This window comes from Pimephales promelas, chromosome 24 (assembly GCF_988280905.1).
Source record: "Pimephales promelas chromosome 24, fPimPro1.hap1.1, whole genome shotgun sequence".
In the NCBI taxonomy this organism is placed as follows: Eukaryota; Metazoa; Chordata; class Actinopteri; order Cypriniformes; family Leuciscidae; genus Pimephales; species Pimephales promelas.
Window position 1 is genome coordinate 25,441,360 of NC_142792.1, and position 26,055 is coordinate 25,467,414.

Sequence of the window (26,055 nt, forward strand, 5' to 3'; positions counted from 1 at the left end):
TTTTTCCTTCTGGGCGTAGTGATAGATTGAAAAAAGGATTGAACACCTCACGATTTTTTTCATTAAATATATTTCCAAACGAGCTAATGACATGAAATTTTCACCAGATGTTGGTAACAACATCTGTAATCCATACATACAAAGTGTAATAATGTGAAATGACACAGGGAAAAAGTATCGAATACACTTACTGATATTTATTCAATACTTTGTACAAAAGCCTTTGTTGGTAATGACCGCTTCAAGACGCTCCTCCTATATGGAGAAACTAGTCGCATACATTGCCCTGGTGTGATTTTGGCCCATTCTTCCACATAAATGGTCTTCAATTATTGAAGTTTCCGTGGGCCTCTTCTATGCATCTTGATCTTCAGTTCTTTCCATAGATTTTCAATGGGATTTAAGTCAGGTGATTGGCTGGGCCATTTTAGCAGCTTTATTTTCTTTCTTTGAAACCAGTTGAGAGTTTCTTTGGGTGAGTTTGGGATCATTGTCTTGCTGAAATGTCCACCCTCATTTCATCTTCATCATCCTGGTAGATGGCAGCAGTCTCTGTAAATTTGCCCATTCATCCTTCCTTTAATTATGTAAAGTTTGCCAGTGCCATTTGCTGAAAAGCAGCCCCACACCTTGATGTTCCCACCTCCAAACTTCACCGTTGGCATGGTGTTTTTAGGGTGATGTGCAGTGCCATTTCTCCCAGTATTTCACTGGCTTCTCCAAATGTTGTGCAGCAAACTTTAAACAAGCTTCAACATGCTTTTTCTTCAGCAATGGAGTCTTGTGTGGTGAGCGTGCATACAGGCCATGGCGGTGGAGTGCATTACTTATGGTAAATAAGCAGGTCTTTTTGAAGCTCTCTACAAGTGGTCGTTGTCTCTTGGACAACTCTTCTGATTATTCTTTTCACTCCTCTGTCGGAAATCTTGCAAGGAGCACCTGGTCAAAACAAATTTATGGTGAAATGATTGTCTTTCTACTTCCATATCATGGCCCCAACAGTGCTCACTGGAACATTCAGAAGCTTAGAAATGCGCCTATAACCAATGCCATCATTTTGTTTTGCTACAATTAGGTTGCGAAGGTCTTGATACAGCTCTTTGCTTTTAACCATCATGGGATTTGTCTTGTGTGACACCCTGGCAATGAGTCCTTTTTGGAGGTCATCAGTTGAGACTGAACCAGCTGATATTAACTTTTACTGACAAGGGTCTGGATTGCTTTTTAATTGCTGATAGTTTTTAGCTGTCATCTTGGCTTTCCATGCCTTTTTGCACATCCCTTTCTTCATGTGTTCAATACTTTTTCCCTGTGTCATTTCACATTATTACACATAACTATTTCTGAACCTCTTTGTTTTGGTTTCTTTGTATGTTTGGATTACTTGGGTTGTTACCAAGATCTGGTGAAAATTTTATTTCCTTTGGAAATATATTTACTGAGAAAAATGGTGACTATTCAATACTTCACCTGCTGTAGATCAGAAATTATTTTGATCTGTTCAGCCTTTATCCATGACTAACGCTGTTAAAACTATGTTGTTGATAAATACTACTTTACTACAACAACATTATTGCAATAGCCATTAGAAGTTAAAAAAAAAAGGTAAAAAGCTATTTTCACTACAGGATGTACCGGTTAAAACTTGTTGCTCATCTGACAGCTCTGCCCTACAAAGGCTAAGTAGCCTGGGAAAACCCAGACAACTTCTGGCAAATTTAGATTTGCTCTTAAAGTTAGTCTGGCAAAGAGCTCATTCAAACCCATTTCCAGTCCGCAGAAATCACGGTACCAATCAGGACTGTTGAGGCGTGCTTTACACGATGATGACAACGCTGGGATTTTGAAGCAGATTTTGTAGCCTACATTACCATGATGGACGCCGTCGTCGAACATCACTCACTCGAATCAGCTACCGCGTCTGTTTTTAAGCGATTTGAAAGTTTCCAGAGCACGTTTCTGAGCAAAGAACAACATTTGGAGATGTTTCTCTGCCGGCCGCCACTCTGCATACGTCATCCTTCATCGCTCTGATTGGTTTTAGGTCCACCCGCGACGTCCGTTGGTGACACCCCTCTGGAAATGATTTGTCTATGACACTTTGCCAGACCATATCTCAGTTACAACTGAGAATGGTGTGGTTTTAACCAGGCTAAAGGCTAAGAGCAATATCTTCAATTTTTAAAAAACATTTTTTTGCACAATTAAAAAGTGCTGCTCTACAATCTGTTAAAATTTCATATGGCTACCTAATAAATTTCTTATATAAATTTAAATTTTATTTGCAATATTGTATAGAAAAGTACAGTGAAACCAAGACAGAATGCAGTATTTTAAACAATTTTGTATGCTATAAAACCGAACTGTCAAAATGGCTTCACTTTTACATGGAAAAATGATGGTGAAACTTGCCTTAAACAACAAGGAATGAAAAACTGGTAAGTTTTAAACCCTTTTTTGTCATTTTTGTCTGTTTAGCTCTTTCTAGCTAGCATTAGATTTTTTACAAATAACAAACAAATATAATGGCATAGATGCTTGTGGAATACCTTATAGAAATTACCTTAAAGGTCAAAATTAATGAGTAATAATGACAGCTAGTGTTTAAAATAGTTACTGCAGTACAAATTCAAAATAGTGGAGAGAGTCTCCCCCGCCCCTCCTACAGACTCATGGGGTTCACCAGAAGTTCGCGGAGGTTGTCAGGCTGAGAGCGCGGCAGCATCCATAACAATGTTGCAAGACGCTAGTCTCACATAGCCAGACATTACTTCGCTGCACAGTCAGCTGCTAACGTTCTGATGCTGGCTATATTGACAGTCATAAAAGTCCAACTGTTACCCAACTGACAGACACACTGAACCACTGAACTACACTTTGAATACAAGCTGCTTGCCTGCTAACGTTATCAGGGTGGCGTTAGCCAGGACCAGTCAGGATCACTTTACTGGCTGTGTCTCAATTGTTTTTGCGAGTAACCAGCTCTGGTACTCTGGCTATATAATTAAATGTGTGTACACAAATGTTGAAATTATAAAAAATGCCCATCCCTTAGCCGTGATAAATTAGCCTGAAGCTAATGCTTACCTGTTCAGGAGGAAATAAGCCAACATTCCGTCTGTCTCCATCTTTCAAATACATCTCCAATATTTACCAGGGGTTTGTCACGTCTCTGGTCATGCAACTGTTAGAAACATTCCGTTTTTATTTTTTATTTTTAGGGCAGGTAGAGTCTATATCCGTTAATTTGTTTGCTGATTTCACGGCTGTACTGATGTTACAACACTGGGTTTACGTGGTATATCTGGTAACCTGTCCTGGCTGTCAAACTGGGCAGTTGATATTAACACACAGGCCTAAACATAAACATAAATTCCATCATAGAATGTCAATTTCAAAAAGAAAATAAGAAAATAGAAAATATTGACTAGCTGATTAGCATTGATCTGAAAAGATAGTATTTCAGCTTAACATGTTTCCTTAATATCTGATGAGGCATTAGTGTCATTTTTTATTACAGTAGGCTACATAGCTTATATTAAATATTTGACCTTTAAGTAGTATGTTTTTTATGTTTTGATTTTTATGTGATTGGACATATTCAAACATTACAGCCATAGTCTTGTGAGTATAGAGAAAAAAATATGACATGCATACATGTGTGTGTGTATGTGTGTTTGTGTGGAGGGCATCCTGCACACACTGTTAGTTTCACAGTAATAGTAAATTTATCAAAATTGCTTCAGTCAATAATCATCATTCTAGTAATAATATTATTTGGTACCATCAAAAATAACAATTACACTGTGATTATCTTCCAGATAATGTCAAGAAACCAGCTGTGACAGCTTTGTCTTTATTTGATGAAATGATGGGCCAGTCAAAAGCCATAGAACACACCATCTCTGAAAAAGACGTCGCTCAGGATGTTGGAGACAGTACTGTGACAGGCGCCTCTCTATGCATAACTCCAGATTTAGGAGTGGAGACAAGGGACACCTTTCAGCTTAATGATGTGACAGGGCAGTCTTTCTCTGACTTTGAAGATGATTCAGCCCCCCACACTGCCTTCAGTGGAGATGGAAATGAACCCACCTTCATTCCATCTCAGGATAACACAGGTGATGAAGTGCTTGAGCCACCCAAGAAAAAATTCAGAGTCAGCATTTCACCGCCAACGGCTAGTGAGCGACCATCAAATAACTCAAAGATCCCCCCTCTTGGTGTCCCATGTGACATAAATAAATGCACAAAGCAATGTACTATTAAAATATCACATGATAGGCGCAAGGAAATACTTGATGCCTACTGGTCCAGGAACTTGCACGAACGAAAATCATGGATTTTCAGCAGCATTTCCAAAGCAGCAACAAAAAAGCACTCAAGGACCAGCCGCCGGAAACTGACATACTCTTACCACTTCAAAGACGAGAATGGACAATCCCATGCAGTTTGCAAGCTGTTTTTCATAGCAACCCTCGGATACAATCCCAAAAATGATCGATTCATCACTACGGTTGTGCAGTCAGAGTCACTTGAGTCAGTTATGTCATCAAGGGACAGAAGAGGGATGCATGTCCCCTCAAACAAACTGAACTACGGGCCAATAAAGGATCACATAGAATCATATGGGCCCTCCATTAGCCACTACAGGCCCCAACATGCTCCAAAACGAAGATACCTAGCAAGTGACATAACAGTCAAGTTCATGCATGAAGACTTCAAAGAGAAAAATCCTGGCCTAAAATGTTCATATGAGGCTTACCGCAAAGTGATTAGAGAATTGAACATTAGATTTACAAAACCAGGTGAAGAAGAGTGTGAGAAATGTGTGCGAATTGAAATTCATGCCAAAGCATATGGTCATGAACAAATCATTCAAAGCTACAAAGGCAGAACTGACCAGACCATGGATGGGACTTCGGCTAGTGACAATGATGACATGGAAACAGCCACAGACAAACAGTCCACAACACCTATTGCAGACAAAGTGTCAGTGGAACCGCACATGAGCATGCACTTTGAATCCATTTCCATGAAGACTAGTGATGAACAGACAAATGCACAGAACCAAGCTACTGACTGTCCTGAATGCATGGCATGGATAAAACACAAGAAAGCAGCGAACATCGCTAGACGTCATTACGAGGAAGATTCTGGCAAGGATTGGCCAGATGACTGGTCTGTCCGGAGCGCTGATCTTCAGAAAGTGGTGATGCTACCAAGACTGCCAGGTAACAAGACTGCGATATTTACCAAAAGGCTGGTGGCATATCACGAAACATTCGCAACAGTGGGAATACAGTCGAAGCAGATGATCAAGAAGAAACCGACATTGTCAGTTGTGTGGCATGAGGGTATTGCTGGGTGCAGTGCAGAAGAAATCACATCTGCTTTCATTACAGCGCTGATGCACGACACAGAGCGTGGCATAAAACATGCAGTGATCTGGGCAGATAACTGCACTGCCCAGAACAAAAACTGGAGTCTATTGACCAGCCTAGTGACTCTTATAAATAGTAAGAAAACATCACTGGAGAAAATTACTCTCAAATTCTTTGAACCTGGCCATACCTTAATGAGCGCTGACTCCATTCACCATGGGGTGGAACTTGGCATGAAAAGATGCCCTGGGGGGAAACTTTTTGACTTCGACGATTTTGTCAGAGTCATCAAATACTCCAGTTCCAACATTGAAATCATCAGACTGGAGAACAAAAATATCCTTGCTTGGAAGGGTGGCCAGAGTCAGAGTAAGCTCTCTCAGGCAGTTTCAAAATTGGCTGAGATGGTTGAGATCCAGGCCAGGAGAGGCTCCAAGGATCTATTCTTCAAGACCTCCCATGATGATACTGAGCACTGTAAACTTGACTTCCTGAAGAAGAACTTAAAAAAGAACACATTACAAATTCCAGCTTGCCTCCGTGAGAAAGACAAAGGAGTGTCCCTTACAAAGAAGGCAGAGATCATCAAGAAGCTGATCCCTTTAATGCCAGAGAACCGAAGACGCTTCTGGAGGGAATTGACTGTAGCTGAGGATGCTGAGGATGCAATGGACTGAAATTGTTTCTCTTTCTCTCTCTCTCTCTCTCTCTCTCTCTCTCTCTCTCTCTCTCTCTCTCTCTCTCTCTCTCTCTCTCTCTCTCTCTCTCTCTCACACACACACACACACACACACACACACACACTATGAACTTAAATCAAAACTTGATCACTATGATCGATGCAAAAATAGTTTCATCCCTGGCTGACAATAAAAGGTATATTGTACCGTATGTAATGTTTTTGACATGATGAATTTGTTGTTCCCATTGTTTTGATTAATATATTATTTCTTAGGCTTCAAGATGAGTTTATTATGTTAATGTAACATGAAAATGTGTTTTGACAGTGACTTCACATCTGCCAAGTTAGTGTAACAACACCGAATGATGTTTTTTTTTTTTTTTTTTTTACAGTGACTTAACTCCAATAAAACATGCATTAAAAGTTCAGTAGCTGCTGTTTCCTAACAAGCTCATATTTCATCTATTGATATATTGATTCCATGATAATAGGTTAATGATTGCCATAAAAAACAGCACTTTTGTGATACAATTAAATATATGAATCTAATTATGCCAGTCCCTCCAGGATTTCACGATTTTTTTTTGTGATTTTTGCGATCAAAATGACTGATTTTGTGGTGGTAATTTCCAAAAATTTGTGAAAAAATTTGCGATTTATATATAACATTTACCATAATAGTATTCAGTCCTTCCAGAAAAACGCAGATTTTTTTGTGATTGTTGCGAATTGTGAAAATTGCGGTTTGATGAAAAAGAGAAAAAAGGTGATTCCCCCAACATCCTGTTCTCACTAGGCTAATGTAAGAGTCATTTCTTATTACTTCCTTTGATAAGCAAGCATACTACATCATAGAAAGTGCTGGGAATATTTAATTTCTCATCTTGTTTTATTTCAGACTATAACGAGTGTAAATAAGATGTGGCCCCTTTAAGAGCTGCGCGCTCCCTGTTGAACTCTCTGCAGTTATGTGCGCCTCGAACGCCCCATGTGTGCGGGTAATTTCTGTTTGATGCTACTTCTTTTATCTTATGATGTTTATTAAGAAATGATGTGACGGTAGAACGTGTGATAGACAGTTATACGAGTTAGATTTGTGAGATGTCAATCGCCTCCGTGAGTCTGTCTGTTGTCGCGTAATTGCGTCACTTCATAACGTTCCCATGGAAACAGGGGGAAATGGCTGCTCTTGTGTGAAGCAAACGCAACATTTTTCAACTTTCTGCTAAGATACATGTGACTTTTTTTGCAACGAAAATGCGAGGATTATGAAATTATGCAAACCCCGCATGTTTTGCACGGAAATCAGCAATTTATGCGGCGAAAGTGCGGCGTATTTGAAAAAATGCGGCCCCCCGCATAAATATGTGGACTTTGGCTGATTTTGCATTGAATTCAGCGATCGCATAATCGCGTTTTCCGGAGGGACTGTTATGCATGTTTTTTGTTAGTTTGTTTTTGGAAAAATATGATTATAATGCCAAACGGGATTGAAAGTCACAACTTAGCAGAAAGAATGAAGATGGAGAAAACGGTCTATAAAAAAAAACGGGGGTTTACATAATATGCCACATAATTTTAATAGTTTGGTTATAATTAACATATACTGTACTTTTGCAGACTGATCTCATTAAGTAGCGTGTGTATGACACGCCAATTTGTATTTCCATTTTTGGCGTGCTATCAAGACGCATAATCGCCTTTCAGCGTGTTTATGAACGCCATTGACTTAACGTTATATAAATATATGACTTACCGCAACCCCGTCACTGGGGTTAATGGCATTTATGACTGTTCCGTTACCATCCTAGGTAAAAAAAAGATATGACTTACTTCAACCCCATCCCTAAACTTAACCGTCACTGGGATTAATGGCATTTATGGCTGGAGATTTGACTGCATGTTCAGACACGCGGAATGACGCGGACGTTAATGGCGTAGACATATACGCATACACGCGGATAGCTCAAAATGCGTAGAGATGACACGCCACCTGACTCGAAAGTGGCGTATATGTTTACACAAATGTCATGATGTCATGTTGACTTTTGACAACTATAAGCAGCTGCTGCAGCAGTGTGCAAAAGTTTAGGCGATTTATGATATAAGCAAGTGATTATGATCACTTGCTACACTTACTGCTATTTTGTAAAATAATAATGACAATACTATTTAAAATTAACATAATGTCCTCGGGTTACGACTGTAACCCTTGTTCCCTGAGAAGGGAACGAGAACTGCGTCAAATGACTCTTTTGGAGAACTCCCCTCAGCATAGTGCCTCTGAAGTATGAATGAAACTATGCCAATCTCTGATTGGTGTTGCGTCATGACGTAATGGGTGACGGCACATAGGCAGAAGCTATATAAGGACCCGGCACACGAGATGTCAGCTTCTGTGATGAAGCAAGCGCTCCCAGGCAGGGGAAGGCGTGGCCACTAGACGCAGTTCTCGTTCCCTTCTCAGGGAACAAGGGTTACAGTCGTAACCCGAGGACGTTCCCTATCGAGGGAACTCCAACTGCGTCAAATGAGACTTTGGGGCAACGAGTACCCACTACGCCACAACGCGCCCTGCCTGCCCTGGTGTGAAGCTGCTCACAGGCACACTCAGGACGCGAGCACAAGAGAGCCGGGTGTCGACGGAATGTCCAACTGTAAACTTGATAAAGGCATGTGGGGTGGCCCATCCAGCTGCATCGCAGACCTCCTGGATGGGAGCCCCCGTGAGAAGGGCTCTAGAGGAGTGAGCCCTCACAGCCACAGGTGAAGGCATACCACGCACCTGGTAGGCTGTAGAAATAGCATGGACAATCCAGTTGCTGATGGTCTGTTTAGAAGCGGGGAGCCCCTTCTTGGGGGACCCAAAACACACCAGCAACTGGTCCGCCTTCCGCCATGAAGAGGGCCTCTGAATGTAGATCCTCAGTGCTTTGACAGGGCAGAGCAAGTGAAGTCTCTCTTCATCCACTGTCATGTGGGATGGAGGATGAAACACCTGCAGAACCATAGGCCGTGCCACATTGGATGGCACCTTAGGCAGATAGCCGGGCCTAGGGTGAAGGATGGCTTTAATGTTGCCTGGAGCAAACTCCAGGCACTCGTTAGATATGGAGAGCGCCTGAAGATCTCCCAACCCTCCTCAGAGAAGTGATGGCCAACAGAAAAGCAACCTTCAGCGTCAGGTTCTCGGCCTCAGCCGACTCCAGTGGCTCGAAGGGGGCCTCAGCCAAACCTTCGAGAACTACTGCCAGGACCCATCTGGGAACCCTGGTACGAGCCGCAGGTCTCATCCTCCAGGCCCCACGGAGGAAACGTACGATCAATTGGTGGTCCATCACTCAGAGGAGTGTGGAAAGCCACAATGGCAGCCACGTACACCTTGAGTGTGGACGGGGTAAGACCAGTGGAGAAGCGATCTTGGAGGAACTCCAGTACTGAAGCCACTGGGCAGTTAACTGGGTCAACCTCACACTCCCTACACCAAATGGTGAAAACATTCCACTTCAATCCGTACAGTTTCCTCGCGGAGGGAGCTCTAGAGCTGAATATGGTCTCCATTACTCCAGCTGATAGGCCGGCCTCTAGGTACTGTGCCCCCTCAGGGGCCAGACCCACAGTTTCCATAACTCTGGCAGAGGGTGAAATATTGAGCCCTCCGCCTGTGTCAGCAGGCCCCTCCTGAGGAGAATCTCCCACGGAGGGCCGTCTAGAGCAATATAATGTCTGAGAACCATACTCGGGCCGGCCACAACGGGGCTACCAGCAATAGACTGATTCCGTCGCGACGGACCCTCTCTAGAACTCAAGGGAGTAGAGTGATCGGGGGAAATGCATAGAGACGCAGCCACGGCCAGGGGGGCTGGAGGAGTGAGGTGAAAACCACTGTGGACAGTGGGTCGTCTCTCGAGACGCGAACAGGTCCACTTCCACTGGGCCGAACCTCTGAGATATTGACTCCACCACCCCGGGGGGCCTCAGCCCCTGTCTCGACAGGACGTCTGCTCCCTGATTTTGACTCCCCGGGATGAATGTCGCTCTTAGACACAATTTCTCCTGGGACCACAGGAGGATCTGATGTGCCAATCTGCATAGAGGGCAAGACCTCAGGCCCCACCTGATGGTTTATATAGGCCACTACCGACATATTGTCTGACCTCACGAGGACATGGTGACCTCTGAGGTCCGGCAGGGCCCGGGAAACCACCAACATTTCCAGGCAGTTTATGTGCCAGGAGGAATGATGGTCCTGCCATAGGCCTGTCGTAAAGCGGCCGTCCATGACCGCGCCCCAGCCCGTGAGGGAAGCGTCTGTCGAGACGGTTTTCCGGCGACATGACGCTCCCAACACTGGACCTTAGGACAGAAACCAAGCTTTCTTCCACATAGATAGGGAACGAAGGCATCTGCGCGTAACCCTGATCGTGCGGAATGGATTTCCCCTCAGGGAAAAACCCTTGGTTTTAAACCACCACTGAAGGGCCCTCATGAGCAGCAGGCCAAATGGAATGATGTTGGACGCTGCTGCCCTGAGCCCCAACACTCTCTGGAAATGTTTGACAGTGATGGCTTGGCCCAGCTTTATCCCAGCCACTGCGGCCCTCATGTTGAGTCTCAACCCCAACTTCTGGATGTGGGCGAGGACAACCCATCCTTCTTGGGAACTATGAAGTAGCGGCTGTAGAGCCCGGACTCCCTGTCTAGTGGAGGAATACGTTCTATGGCCTCTCTTTCTAGAAGGGAGTTTACTTCCTGTTAACTCCCAACCTTGCACTGGGTCGACTACAGTCCAGATCACCCCATTGCATCTGGGTGGGTGGAAACCGAACTGCAGCCTGTACCCATTCTGAATGGTGCGCAGGGCCCTATTTTACCAAGGGAACCAGGCTCTCGAGCCTGGCTTCGGGTATTAATCGGGATTTGTTCTCGGCCCCCTGAAGCGGATTTCCGGCAGGGCTGGACCGAAAATGATTCTCGATGGGCGGACACGATTGCTGCCTGGCCGCAACCCTGTGGGGTGGACAGTGCAGCCTGTGTTCGCTGGAAACCGATGCGTCCCGATGCCCACGTGTTTAACGGTGGGAGAGCAATAATAATAATAAATTTTATTTATAATGTGCTTTTCTAAAACCCAAAGCGCTACAAACAATAAAAACAAGTAAAATACAAGTACAAAAGTAATACAAAATAATCATTACAGTACACAACATTAGGATACTAATCATTAGGGATGAGCGAGTACAGCATTATCTGTATCTGTATCTGTATCTGTATAACCATATGAATTATCTGTATCTGTATCTGTACTCGGACTGGGCGGGGCCTAAACCCGGAAGTGGGTCGGATAGTCTTGAAATGGGCGGGGCTTTAACCGGTATGTTATTTTAAGCATGCAATTGATATGGGTTGATCAGAAATTGTTATATTTATTGCTGATAAGAAAACTATTTACATGACAGCATCAGCATTGAGCTTCAGATCAATGGTTTTGATCACGATAACAACGAACTACAGAACAAGTTTTGCAACAATGAATACAACACATGTGGTTCATGAAGTAAAATGTAACGAACAAGAGTTTTCATCTCAACTAGGGCTGGGTGATATGGACCAATAGTCATATCCCAATATATTTAGGCTGAATTTCAATATACAAAATATATCCCGATATTTTTTCTGCAAAGTGAGAGCAAATGTTCAGTCAAAGCCAAATATGACATGTCACAAGTAGTTTTATTGAAACATGAACATTTGCAAAATCAAATGAATAAATAATTAACAGGTTTCTTCACCTTAGGGCTGCATGATTATGACAAAAATCTTAATTGCAGATTATTCCCTTGGAATTGTAATTGTGATTTATTAATTGGTTTATTTATTTTGTCAATACAACGTTGGTATGAGCCATTACATTCATTTAAAAAATATAAAAAATAACACAAAGAAAAATAGGGGCATTAAGGGGTTAATATAGACATGACAGTTACCTTGGTGAATAGACAATACTGTTAATGAAACATTGAAACTGCTCCTGGTGAATAGAATTAAAATCATACCTGCTTTGTTTTTATTTCGTGTTATTTACAACGCAACAGTGTTGCATGCTCGTTGTTTCTTTTGCACTTTATATACAGTGAGGCGATCCAGCGCGCGCCGCCGCATTTGCGCGTGCAATTGAGTGTGCGCTACGACTAACGTTACAGTATAACGGCTGACAGGACAAAGTCCGTTTTGCTGAGGTGAAAGACTTTATTTCATGTTATAACATAGCATGCTTTAATCAAGCACGCAAAGTGGAAAAGGAGTGACTGGGGCGCGGGGAGCAGTGCAGAGAGCTCTGGGTCAGCACTAAGTAGCTTGCTTGGAGCAAGGCGTGCAGCGCAAACTCTAATTACATATCACATTTAAAATATATATTCTTTATATTGATATATCGCTCAGCCCTAATTTCAACATTACTTTTTTCTTTTCTTTTTTTTTTTCTTTTTTTTATCCGAGCACAGATATTGACTCGTATTACTCGTATAATATTTGTACTCGACAAAAGTGCTTTATCTGTACCGGATACTCGTTTCAGCCGAGTATCCGGCTCAACTCTACTAATCATAAGTCTGTATGAGCAATTTTAAAAAGATGTGTTTTTAACAACTTCTTAAAACTGGCCAATGTGGGAGCAGCTCTAACAGTAAGAGGAAGTGCATTCCATAATCTGGGTGCCGCAACAGAGAAAGCTCTATCCCCCATCTTACTCTTGCTGCAGAGTAAGAGAGTCTGTAGACCGGAGGGAACGAGAAGGCGCATGCAGGCTGACTAAATCAGAGATATAAGAGGGAGCTATTTCATGCATATCTTTGTAAGTTAGTGTGAGAGTTTTAAAAGCAATACGTGACTGGACAGGTAGCCAATGCAAACTATAAAGCACACCTGTAATGTGCTGACGAGGTGAAGTGTGTGTCAGCACACGTGCTGCTGAATTCTGAATGTATTGCAGGCGTTTTATAGATTTAACAGGTAAACCAACAAAAAGTGCATTACAGTAATCAATCCTGGAAGTAACAAAAGTATGAATAAGCCTTTCAGCATCCGGCAGGGTAAGATAGGGCCTAATTTTTGCAATGTTTCTTAGGTGATGGAAAGCAGATTTTGTAATACTCTTAATGTGAGAGTCCAGTGTTAGGTGGGCATCAAAAATTGCACCAAGGTTACGAGCAGAAGAGGAAGGAGCTAAAACGGTATCATCCATGCCATCTTTTAACTGTATAAATATTGGGAACTATATTCTCAGAAGGCGAAGCACTGCTACTTGGGCGGAGTGATTACCGCAGCACCTGAGACGCACCGTGGTTAGGAGCAGAGAGTTCACTCAGAGTTTATTGTGTAGAGTCAGCCATTACTAGACAGTAAAAGTATAGTTTACAATCATGGGTGTTTGCTGTATTGTAAAGAGCTGCGACAATGAACAGGGGAGACCAGGTAATACCATGCTGTTTCATTGAACCAGAGCTAGTTTTTATTATTTGTACTATTTATATAATATATAATCTTGAAAGTTCTTCCATGAACTAATCTATTTTCTGCAAAACACACTGGTAGACAGAGTTATCAAAATATAATGTAAATGACTTGCGACCATAGTTGGCTTACGATGCTTTCGGGAAATGCACCCCAGGTTTGGTTTGGTTGTGGATTATTTATCAAATATAGTAAATAATTGTGTGTCTAATCTGTCTGTCACTACACCTTTAACATGTTTTTCAGGTTTTAGATCTAATTGTATGTTGGTTTTAATGCTTTACATGTTTTAATGGCTGTTGCTTTGTGCTGTTAAACTGGGGTTAACTCTTATTTCTTTTTTTGCTTTAGACCTGATGGTGCTGAAAGAGGAGAAACAAGAACCGAATGAAATGGAAGATAAAGATCAATATGAGAATCTTCATAATTTCACAACTGAAGAAAAATCTTTTAGTTGCTCACAAACTGAAAAGACTTCACAAGAAAAATTTCAAAAGACAGAAACTAAAAGTTGTTTCATCTGCCAACACTGTGGAGACAGATTCACTCGAACAGCAAGCCTTAACAGGCACATGAGCATTCACAATAAAGAGAAGGGTTACACCTGCTATCAGTGTGAAAAGAGTTTTGATCAACTTCATGACCTTAAAGTCCACATGGAAGATCACCAGGGAAATAAGCCATGCATCTGCCTACAGTGCGGAATGAGATTCAGACAAAAAGGACACCTTAATAACCACATGAGGATTCACAATAAAGGGAAGCATTACCCCTGCCAACTGTGTGAAAAGAGTTTCAGTCAGGAAAAAAGCCTTGAAGTTCACATGGAAGTTCACATGGAGAAAAAGGCGTACGCCTGCCAACAGTGTGGAAAGCGATTCAGCCGAAAAGGAAACCTAAAAAACCATGTGAGAATTCACATTAAAGAGAAGCCTTACACCTGCAAACAATGTGGAAAGAGTTTTGATCAACATGAAGACCTTAAAGTCCACATGAGATCTCACTGTGGAGAGAAACCCTACACATGCCATCAGTGTGGAAAGAGTTTCAGTCAACATGGAAACCTTGAAGTCCACATCAGAGTTCACATGGCAGAGAACCCGTACACCTGCCAACAGTGTGGAAAGAGTTTTGATCAACATGGAGACCTTAAAGTCCACATGAGATCTCACTCTGGCGAGAAACCCTACACATGCCATCAGTGTGGAAAGAGTTTCAGTCAACATGGAAACCTTGAAGTCCACATGAGAGTTCACACTGGAGAGAAGCCTTTCACTTGCAAACAGTGTGGAAAGGGTTTCAGCCGAAAAGGAAACCTTAAAATGCACATGGTCGTTCACTCTGGAGAAAGCCCTTATATCTGCGAAGAGTGTGGAATAAGCTTCACTGTAAAAGGAAACTATAAAAGGCACATGATAGTTCACACTGGAGAGAAGCCTTTCACCTGCCAGCAGTGTGGACAAAGTTTCAACCGAAAAGGAAACTTTAACATGCACATAAAAACTCACACAGGAGAAAGCCGTTCATATAGGATCTCTGTGGAAAGAGTTTCAGATATAAAATAACCTTGAAGTATGAGAAAATACTCATGAGAGACCTTTTTTTTAATGTCATCAGCATGGAATGAGTTTCAGACTGAAAAATGTCAGGTTCATGTTGTGGATGTGACAGTGAGGATGTTTTCCAACCAGTTAATCAGCAGGGTTATCAACGTTTGGGGCTCTTATATCATGAACGTTAAATGCTCACATCCACACTGGCATTCATAAATATGGAAGCTTGCTTCCGGCATAGAATGAAAAATATGAAAGGTAATTGTGACTTTTTATCTAACAATTCTGACTTTTTTTCTCACAATTGTGAGTTTACTTCTCCCAATTCTGACATTATTTCTCAGCCTCCAATGCTGTGATAAAACTCTCCTCAAAAGCCGCTTTCCAACCAAGTAGTAACAGGAACTTAGTTATAGGAACTGTCCACTTCTAAACAGTTCTAAGAGGTACTCTCCCCCTATCTCGGTTTTGCTGCTTGCGTTCGCACTGGCCAAGTGGCCATAGGAACTGGTAGGAGAGGTAAGGGAGTGACGCAAGCATGGCGACGGTCTTTATAGCATCATCACTAGATGTAGTGCGGCCACATACAACAACAAACCAGCATGGAGGAGGCTATTGCAATGTTCCTGTTCTGCCTTGCCGGGACCTTAATAAAAGAGTACGAATGGCGGCGTTTAACATATGAGCAGAAACTCTCTAACTAAAGCTTATTTGATGTCTATTTTATAGTAAAAAATATAATCTAAACACCTACTAGGCTTATTTTCTAAATTCATTTCTAAATTCTAGCTTTCATACAGTACATAATGATCTAAAAATATCATTTACAAATACCAATACAAATTTCCTAACTAAGGGGTTTACAGTGTGTAGCATATGCACTAAAAATTATATATATATATATATATATATATATATATATTAGATAGATTTTTATTAGATTTTATTAAATATTTTTATTAGAAGATATTAAATTCATGGTATAGATATGCACCTTCATTAGGTTGTGTTGAATATAGGTAGATATCAAATGTCAATACTCCGGATGGCAAGTGAAAAATATAGACCACCCAGTATAATATGAAAGCTACATGTTTATATTGAATAGCTTGTCAATTACTGTAAGTAAGACTTACTCATCCGAAATTCTACCCATGGCTGGATCAAGTCGCTCTTCAAAATACAAATGGTAGTCATCAGACTAGTCGCGCTCTTCCTCTGATAAAAATGTGAAATCTTTGATGAGCAGGGCTTCCGCACCAGTGAATCGTGCCATCTTTCCAACGTGCAGGTGAGTGAATGATGAAACTTAAAGCGTTTAATGCATTTGCTTGGGGGCATTTACCTGTACCTGCATAGATGGCTTAACACTCTAGCTATGTCCCAATGTGAAGTCTGCATACTTTTATTCATTGTATCTGGGAATGTCCAATTATTCAACCTTTATTGCAACAAACCTTAAATATTTTGAGCAAATGGCTTGGAACAACAATACAGTCATCACCAAGGTTGTGTCTATTAGGAGACAGGGAACAGATGCCAAATACTTCAAAGGGAGAGTTTGCAGTAATTATGGTAGGGGTCTCTGTGACGGCTAGAGTCATACTGAAACACTGGAAAACTCCAGAAACCCCAGAGTTAAAAGAAGAACAGCTTCATACGAACGTCTGCTTTGCAAGCTACATAATAAGAACAAAACGGGGGTCCCGGTGGATACTCCAGTTTGGGAAGATTTTTGATCATTTGTGACGTTGTCTTTACATGTGAAATAATAATTTACTTATTTATTTTACTTTATTATCTTTTTTTCCTTATTACATGAAACCACTTGTTCTGGCCTTGCAAGCAGTATTGATACATGTGTTGTTATGTACTGGATGAAAAGAATAAAAACTTGAATTACAAAATAAGCCTATATCAATGAAGTGGAGTCAACTTTTTTTAATTTGATAAACATGACACAATATAACACCGCGACTTCATGAAAAGAGATTTGTGAGCATTAGTGGAACTGAAGGTGTGAGAATAAACACGAAACACACGTGATCGTTGTTGTGTCGTGAATGTGGTGAATCCAGCGAATCGTGGAACAGCTGTGACGTCATTAGAGCTTGTGAATCCGGCCAATCGTAGAACAGCTGTGTTGTCATCAGAGCTGCTCTTGAGAAGCTGTGCTGGCTGAGCTCTCCGGCTACTCTCGAAACACTCTCGCTTTGATGGCATACATCACAGTCATGTGGCGTCGGCGCAGCAAGTCGGACAAAATTTCAAACCAGCATGCACTGCTTCAATTCAGCCGCCGATCGGTCTGCGCAGAGCTGCATGAAGTCGGAACACACCTTTTGTCAAGTATTGTTTCCTGTGACCACTGTTGAGTAAGTCTATGTCCACGGGTTTTGTATCATACCACGTCATGCTTTGTTTTATGTTTTGATTTTGTTATGTGTTATTTTGAATAAACTGCACTTGGGTTCTCTCGCTACAACTTGCCTCCAGTGGATCCTTACACAAACACACATTAGTCCTCATTGATATTGCTTAATCATGTGAGTGATTCTTCATGATTTTCATCTTAAATCATACGCTGAAGGTTCAGAATTATTGGAATCACATTCTGCAAAGCTCCTGTTCTCTTAAGGGAAACAGTAGGAAACCACTGAAAGTGTTGGGGTTATCCAGGCTATCATGTATCCTCCTGCCAGATCGAAGTCTCACATAGACAACATCTCCAACCTCCAGGATCAACACAACTCCATTAGAGGAGGCTAAGGTTCCCATAGCCTGATCATTATGTGCTACAACCAAAAGCTCTCCATTCTTATAAATGTGTGCAGTTGCTGAAATTCCACCAAAACCATAAATAGAGATTCTGAACATGTACGCTCCTTTCAGCGGGGCTGTGAAAATACCTGAATCACAAAACAAGAGATACAGAATCAGATGTTTCCTGTATGATTGCTTAAAGGGGGGGGGGGGGGGGGTTGATTGGGATTTCACTTTTTTGATTTTAAATAGTGTGTAATGTTGCTGTTAGTGCATGAAGAGTATCTGTAAAGTTGCAGCGCTGAAAGTTCAGTGTGTAATGGGACAAGGTTGGGGAACTACAAGTCCCACCAGCCCCCAGCGCTATATAAGGAAGTAGTGAGGTTTGTTTGTCCTCTCACTTCCTTTCCGTGATCGTGTGTTGTGGAGGTCGTGTGTGTTGTGGAGGTCGTGTGTGTTGTGGAGGCGGCACACTTAAAGCTGCAAAGGTTAGTAAGTAGAGAGATTAGTTTGCTCTTATTTCTTTTTTTTGCAGCGATTGAGTTATGTGTGCAGGTCACGACAGATTGAGCCCTTCAGAAGGATAGTAGCAGATAAGCAGTTATGTTAACGTCATGGAGAACTGAGTACTTGTTACACACCATTTAGGAGGTAGTAGTTTTATTATTTTATCTAATTGTTTTTTAGGATTTTGTTTTAATAATTTTATTGTTCTTTGGTTTTTAGTGTTTTTGCTGGATTATTGCCTGACTGATTGTTGCCTGAGTGCCAGTCAGAAATATCGGATGTTTGAGGTATTGTTTTATTAAAGGGAACTTTTGATAATGTTATTTCCATCTGTGCATAATTTATATTGGGTTTTATTTTGTGTTTTTTTGTACATTGTATATAATTCCCTGTTGTAATTAATTGTGTTTTCCCTTACAGGTTACCAATTACTTTAGATTGAATTTTCTTTGGTTTATTTATTATTTTGTCTTATGTTGGACCAAGTGGGAAAACCCCAGACCATAAACTAAGTGTGATGGTTCAATGGTGCTGCTGACTTGTTTGTCCTACTGATTACCCACGGTTAATCTTTTTTCTTTCCTTTTTGTAGATTTCTTTTTTCCCAACGATGGCTGCGTGGTTACCCTCACTGTATGGATGGAGGTGGTGAGGTGGCTGGGATCGTGTGGTGTTGGTCACTTTATTTGTATTTTTGCCTTTAGGGATGCAGTGTGATTGCTGTGTTTTGCTGTGGTGAGAGCACTTGCTTTTAAGGACTTATTTTCTTTAACTGCTGAATTATTTGAATAAAAATGTGCCTATTGATGGAAACTGCACAACCGCCTTGCGCCTGATTATTTACCCCTTGGGTCATGTTACAAGTGTAAGCAGGGATATTGTCTTTTAAAAATCAGGAAGTATAATTGCCTACAAAAACGACTCAATTGGGACTACAGCTGGGTTTTAGACGTCATTAACCCATACATTTGCATCAACCCTCCCTCCAGAATATGCAGAAAAGGGCATGCGCATATTTAAGCGGCTCGTCGAGTGTGTGGTCTGCTGTGTTCGAGCTTACCACGGACACTGTTCTTTGTCAACAATGGATACACTTTATGTTTGTCAGCTGTCAGGTCTTCTGTGTTTGAGCTTCCCACGGACGCTGTACTTCGTCAACAATGGATACAATTTATGTTTGATTATGTACATGAAATTGGCGATCGTAATTTAGCTCTCTGTGCTGCGCATTTTACGGAAGACAGGTTCCAGAATCTCCACGAATTCAACACCGGATTCAACAAGAAACTGTTACTAAAACATGAAGCAGATCCAACTTTAAAACAAGAGGCAGCAGTTGTTGGGCCACAACCTGTAAGTAGATGTAGCCTTGTGTTTTATTTTTTTCAAATGCCAGCGCTGGCTTTATAGCCACTTGGCTACTAGTTATGCAATTTTGTGTCTACGACAAACGCGTAAAAACATTATGGACCTGAATTTTGTATAAGTACTAAAGTTTTAAACGTATTTTTCATGTATATATGCTTTATGACATTATTTTCGATTTGATCAAGAATGTAAACTAATGCCACGCTGTTTGAGTGTAGCGTTAGTAGCCAGTCAGTTGCTATTGTGTAAAACAAACATGTATTAAGTTAAAAAATGTAGCAAATTATCATTTAGAAACGTGTGTGGTGAGGTTCTGCTTGACTCTCTTTATCGCGGCTTTCTCTGTCTGATTCTGCCTCAAACTGATACCGCAGTTCGACACATATTTACATCTGGACCGCAGCTCATGACAAGCATGTTTCGCCCGTAAAGGTAAGGGGGGACAACGTGAGCGACAGTTTAGCCAATCACAACACACTGGCCCAAACTAACCAATCTGAGCCCACTACGTGTTTCTGAGGGAGTGTTTTCATAGAATCAGGAAGTCAACCACTCGTTCAAGGGACAGAGGAGAGTGCGGCTTACAATAAAGGTGAAATTTATGAAATTAAGACTTTTAAAAAAAGAAAAACCAGGAATACATGGTATATTGCACCCCATAAACACAATCATGCAACAAAAAACAACAGTCAGCTCCCCCTTTTATCAGCAAACACACTGTGTCATAGTTGAAAAGATTACAGATCATTTAATTCTCTTAAACACGTTACACAACTGCAGTGAGGTCTTAATGGAGCAGAAGGGTTTTCATTACTATAAACTGAGTTTTATGACTCATTGATATTTACCTGTGATTGGGTTGTAGGCGTTCCCTATGTTTGTGAAGACATTCCTGTAGGTTAGTGTGAAGTCAGAGGTAAAAGGACCAATATGTTCATTGCCAGATTGCATCAGTCCAGCTGAAAAAGCTATTTCTCTGTCTGTTATTGAAAAACATAAGCAATATTGTGATATATTACTCAGTTACAATAATAATGTATACACTGAATTGTACATCATTCAAACACAGTTTCACCTCTGTTTTCTTTTCTCAACTCCACTTGACCCAGAGTAAGATTTGATATTTCTGTGAAGGAATAATGAATATGTTTAATGACATTTACACAGATAAACAATTCACACAGTATACAGTCAACTTTAAACTAACATTTACACTATGCAATGTATTTCATTGGTGTTTTATTTTGTGGATCATTGATAAAAGAGTGAATGTTTGGTGAGGTACCGTCATTTTTCTTGTTCATCTCTTCTTTCAGTCTCGTCTCTAAATCTCTGATGTGTGTTTTCTGCTCTGTAACTGTGGCGGTCAGTTCTCTCAGCGCTGCATGGATGTCAGTGAAGAACAGTTGGTAGTTTTGTCGGCTGTCAGTTGAAGCTTCATCTCTCAAAGTGTCTGTTTGAGGTGGATTCTGTCCTCCGTCCTCAGACCTGAGCTGTTGACTGATCTCATTATCATTGAGTCCTCCATCTACCTGATGCTGTACGACACACACAAAGGTTTCCAACAGCAGCAGTAAACACACTAAACCCTTCATTCTTCACTGATGTTTGTTTCCAGCTCTTGCTTTGATCCTCACAGCCTCTCATGTTCCTTTTATAGTGTCCTGATTTACTGTCTTTTGTACTTTAACTTGAACTACTTATTTATCTGAAGCAATATAGATAATTGTCAATTACAATCAAAGGGATGTTCCAGGTTCAGTACATTTTTATCTCTAAGTCAAAGTTATTTTCTATTGCATAAATGTTGTGACTAAAGTTCAAGATCAGTAGTCGGTGTCATTACGTTTGGGGTAAGAATTGTTGCATTATTACAAATAAATAGATTATGATCTACAAACAAATGTAAAGAGATTCACAAAAATATATCATGTTTATGCTTTAGCGCGTCGAGCCGGCCGGGGCAAGTGTGTGTGTGTGGGGACTGTGTGGTAGTAGAGCAAGTGAGAAGTAAGAGAGTGACGGCGATTAGCTTTGAAGCAAGTAGCGACTCTTGAGAAAAACAAAGTGTCTCCCCGGTTCTTTCTGACCACCACTGTGGGAAATCTGTAGCATGAAAAGCTCTCCCTGATTTCATGTTGTTTATGGAGAAGGAGAATCAGGAAATGAATCGGGGAAATGAAACGGTGACGGACGCATCACAAACAAAATATCGCATAAATATCGCAAGACTTTCGATATGTATATCGAGCAACGTTATATCGCGATAACGATATTGATTCGATATATCGTGCACCCCTAATATGTAGCAGGAAATTCAGTTACTTTTGAAAGGACAATAATAAAGTGTCAGTGTATTTCAAAAGACTTTAACTTTGCCAGCTATATATAAAAATGTAGCATTTCCTCACATTTTACCATTGCTTTTTAGTGACAGTCGATATGCATGGGACATTGACGTGATGGCCATACCACACCCACTCCCTCCCTTCTTCACACAGCTAGCCACACCCATTTAAGTTGCATTTTTCAAAAAGATTTTGAGCTAGACTTGAGCTGAAAGGGGGGGTTTCATGACCCTTTAAATAAACGTGTCATCATGTATTGATTCCTTAATAACATATTTTATTAAGTTGAATGTGCATAGCTTTGACTAATTGTGGTAATTAACACATTAATTTACACTGTTAGTTAATAAAATATGGTATTTAGGAATTAATACATGATGACACGTTTAATTAATAGCAATTCATGTATTACTTAACCTATTAATCATATAGACTCTTTATTAGTTGCTGATGCAGTAATCTTTAAATAATGGTGTAGTTCCCCATGAGTCATACATTAACTCATGACTATCTGTGCATTAGTTAAACTTGAATTAATGTGTATTAATGCACCCATATTGTAAAGTTTTTTTTAAATCTTTTGTTGTAAATGATCGATTTGAGGGCTTGGAGCCAGAGGGGCGTAAGTGGCTTTCAACAAACTTTACAGGAGAGACAAAATAAAATTTTGACCACATTTCAATCACCTGTATTATTAACCTTAAACCACAAACATTGCAACCACAGGCATACTTACATGACTGAGTATTTAAGTAAAAAAATGTATGGCATATTAACACAATGAACATGTTCTAAAACATTTTCAAATAAAAAAAAAATCAAATACGTCAGATACGCCTTTTTGTTGCTTTATTCAATACAGTTTTATTTTTGGCACTATTGGATAGAGCTCATCGAGACCTTTATTTTGATATAAAGAACTCATATTCGCCCAAAATGCCACTTATGCCCCTCTGGCTCCAAGACCTTGCATTCTTATTTTTTTTTTTTAAATTCTCACTGTACTCATGTGTTCTCCTTTATTACAGAAGTTATTACTATTTTTATTTTTTACTGCACTTGTATTATATTGTGACAGATTTGTGTAATTTCACAGATTGTGCTTAGGGATTCCCATCCTGTGCAGTTACAAAGCTGCATATGTTCCTGTGTGGCAGGTACAGCTTTATGTAACCATGTGGCAGCACTTTTGTACCAGACTGCACATTATTCCCAGCTGAAGATCACCTTGGTTCCCCCAACACACAGTTGCACAGAGACTGAACAGAAGTGGCATAAACCAAGAACCATGGTAATCAACTTTTCTAATATGGTATCTTGAGCTAATTTATGTACATTTATGTTTACTATAAAACCTTTTCTTCTTTAAATGCAGGGAATTAAACCTGGTCCAGTAAATGACATGGTGATTCTTTCAGCCAGACCTAAGGAACGAAGATTGGTAGAAGGTATCAGGTTATTATTATTGTTGTAATTATTATTAGTCATTTTTTGTGATAATTCGGATGAAATAATCATGTGCTAAATTATAGGACACATTGTATTTCAGGCTTTTCACATTAATGTTTGTTCATTTAAACATATGCTTAACTTACTTTATAAAAACAATAAGCACTATTTCTTTGTTTTTTGCATAGGAGCAACTTGTATAAGGGGGTCAGTTCACCTCTGCCTGAACTTTCCTCACTCAGGGTGGATGAAGTCTACCATGACCTTCCCAGTGACGTTGCTCCACTGATGACAACAATGGCGATAGAGTACCTCTGGTTGACTCAGTGTTTGGGAAAGTGCAAGAAGGAAGTGTGTTATCGTATCACATGCCAGCAAAGACAATGCCAAAGACCTGTCCACACACAGATGCCCCTTCTCCCCCTCAGTTGCCACTTCATAATTACAGGCTGGGACCCTCTAATTGTTCTTTCGTCTGCACTGAACATCAGCAGCTTCACATGATGTCCCTTGCAATGACATTGGAGACAGCATACAAAATCGAGAACAGTACAAAAAAGCAGAGTTCCTGCAGTGAGTGGCACCAACTAAGGCGGCCCCGCATCACCACTTCCAAAATAAGAGAGGTCTGTCACACCAGGAGAAAATCTAGCGAAAAGACTTCTCAAACCTAGTCATCAGACTGCAGACATAAGGAGGGGACTTGACTTGGAACCAGCATCTGTAGAGGGGTACTGCAGAGTGAAGGAGGTGAACCACTATACCTGTGGGTTCCTGATCCACCCTGACGCACCCTGGATGGGATCATCACCAGATGGGATCGTGTACGATCCAAAAGGCAAGCCAGTGTTTGGGATTGTTGAAATTAAATGCCCAAATGTGGCAAGTTTTGTTGACACTCCATATATTAAGATCAGTGAGGGCACACACACATTAAGGAAATCTCATCCGTACTTTTGGCAGGTCCAGGGACAGATGTTGATTTCTGGTTTTGACTGGTGTGACTTTATTGTCTATACACACGAAGACATGTACATCCAGAGGATTCCCAGAGACAAGGAAATAACCCGAACAATTAAAGAAAAAACAGACTATTTCTTCTTTTATTTTTACATCTGTGCTTATCTGGATAATTAGTTAAAACTCTACACACATTTTCACACCTTAGATTGTGAGGTTACTTCCTTGTCATTACAAAGCACTGGATTGCCAATGACCGCACTGATGTACGAATTGGATAATCACAACCACTAGGTGTGGAAGCACACATGTGCTAATTTGAAAACGCAGCACTCAGTTGTGCTATAAAAGGCAGCAGGTGAGTACAACTGTCAACAAAAATGGAAGGAGTTAGAAGAAGAAGAGTGAGAATGAGAGGGGGAGCTCAAAGAGGAGGAGGAGGAGTAGGAGGTAGAAGAAGAGGAGAAGAAGGAGGTAGAGGAAGAGAAGGAGGAGGAAGAAGAGGAGAAGGAGGAGTTAGAGGAGGAGGAAGAGGCCTTGGTAGAAGAAGAGGAGGTAGAGGAATAGGAGAAGGAGGTAGAGGAAGAGGGTAGAGAAGGACTTGAAGGGTTGATCCTTCAACAAAGAAGACGAGGGCCAAATTTGACACGAGAAATCCGAGCAACACTTATTGACCATGTTATCAACCATGGACTGACACTGGTGGAAGCTGGACAAAGAGTTCAACCAAATCTCAGCAGAAATACTGTTGCGTCAGTAAGGAAATTTCATAGAGAGAACAGGTAAGCTAACCACACAGTACATTGAAACTAAAGCTTGCTGTACTTGTCATCAATTTGACAGTAATATATACATATATATATATATATATATATATATATATATATTTACACGCAATGTGTTTCAGAGAGTCTTGCAAATGGATGCAGCAGAAATTCAACATGAATTTATATATGTGGATGAGGCTGGATTTAACCTCGTAAAAACAAGAAGAAGAGGGAGAAATGTAATTGGGCACAGGGCAATCACCAATGTGCCAGGGCAGCGAGGGGGTTACATCACTATTTGCGCTGCAATCACACAAAATGGGGTCCTCCACCACCATGCAAATCTGGGACCCTATAATGCAAATCTAATGACCGATTGCATGAGATTGTCACAGCATTACACCAAGTGGACCAGACACGGTACACTGTCGTTTGGGACAATGTCTCATTCCATCGTGCTGCTCTGGTCCAGAATTGGTTCTATGATCACCCTGATTTTGAAGTCTTATACCTTCCCCATACTCCCCCTTCCTGAATCCTATTAGAAGAGTTTTTTTCAGCGTGGCGGTGGAAGGTATACGACCTGTGGCCCTATGACCGTTTGTCCCTTATTCAAGCCATGGAGCAGGCCTGTGATCTTATTGAAGCAGCTTCTGTGCAGGGGTGGATTCGTCACACAAGGCGATTCTTCCAACGGTGCCTTGCCAATGAAGACATAGCCTGTGATGTGGATGAAATCTTATGGCCCGATCCAGCCAGACG

General features: G+C 41.0%; 2 protein-coding genes and 1 pseudogene across 6 annotated transcripts in view; 2 read left to right on the forward strand and 1 right to left on the reverse strand.

The window, feature by feature from the left end:
- LOC120489360 (uncharacterized) overlaps positions 1-17,048 on the forward strand; it is a 33,346-nt gene extending 16,298 nt beyond the window's left edge. The window contains exon 4 of one of the 4 annotated variants that reach the window (XM_089126874.1): positions 14,350-17,048. In XM_089126874.1, the coding sequence (XP_088983000.1) occupies positions 14,350-15,143 (794 nt within the window). In that variant the 3' untranslated portion in view covers positions 15,144-17,048. Of the gene's footprint in view, positions 1-3,821; positions 6,495-13,929 lie in introns of those variants that run through there. The other 3 variants (XM_089126873.1, XM_089126872.1, XM_039686108.2) reach the window with 3 other exon arrangements.
- A 675-nt stretch (positions 17,049-17,723) lies between these two features.
- On the reverse strand, positions 17,724-21,414 carry LOC120489828 (uncharacterized). Its single transcript, XM_089126952.1, is given in 3 exon segments — positions 17,724-18,040; positions 20,618-20,749; positions 20,845-21,414. Coding segments are annotated over 3 exon segments (954 nt in total). The 5' UTR covers positions 21,365-21,414; the 3' UTR covers positions 17,724-17,738.
- A 1,919-nt stretch (positions 21,415-23,333) lies between these two features.
- On the forward strand, positions 23,334-24,962 carry LOC120489362 (uncharacterized; annotated as a pseudogene). The gene is made up of 3 exons (XR_016149908.1): positions 23,334-23,408; positions 23,493-23,572; positions 23,755-24,962. The product of XR_016149908.1 is annotated as an uncharacterized LOC120489362 (transcript).
- The last annotated feature ends 1,093 nt before the right edge of the window (positions 24,963-26,055 follow it).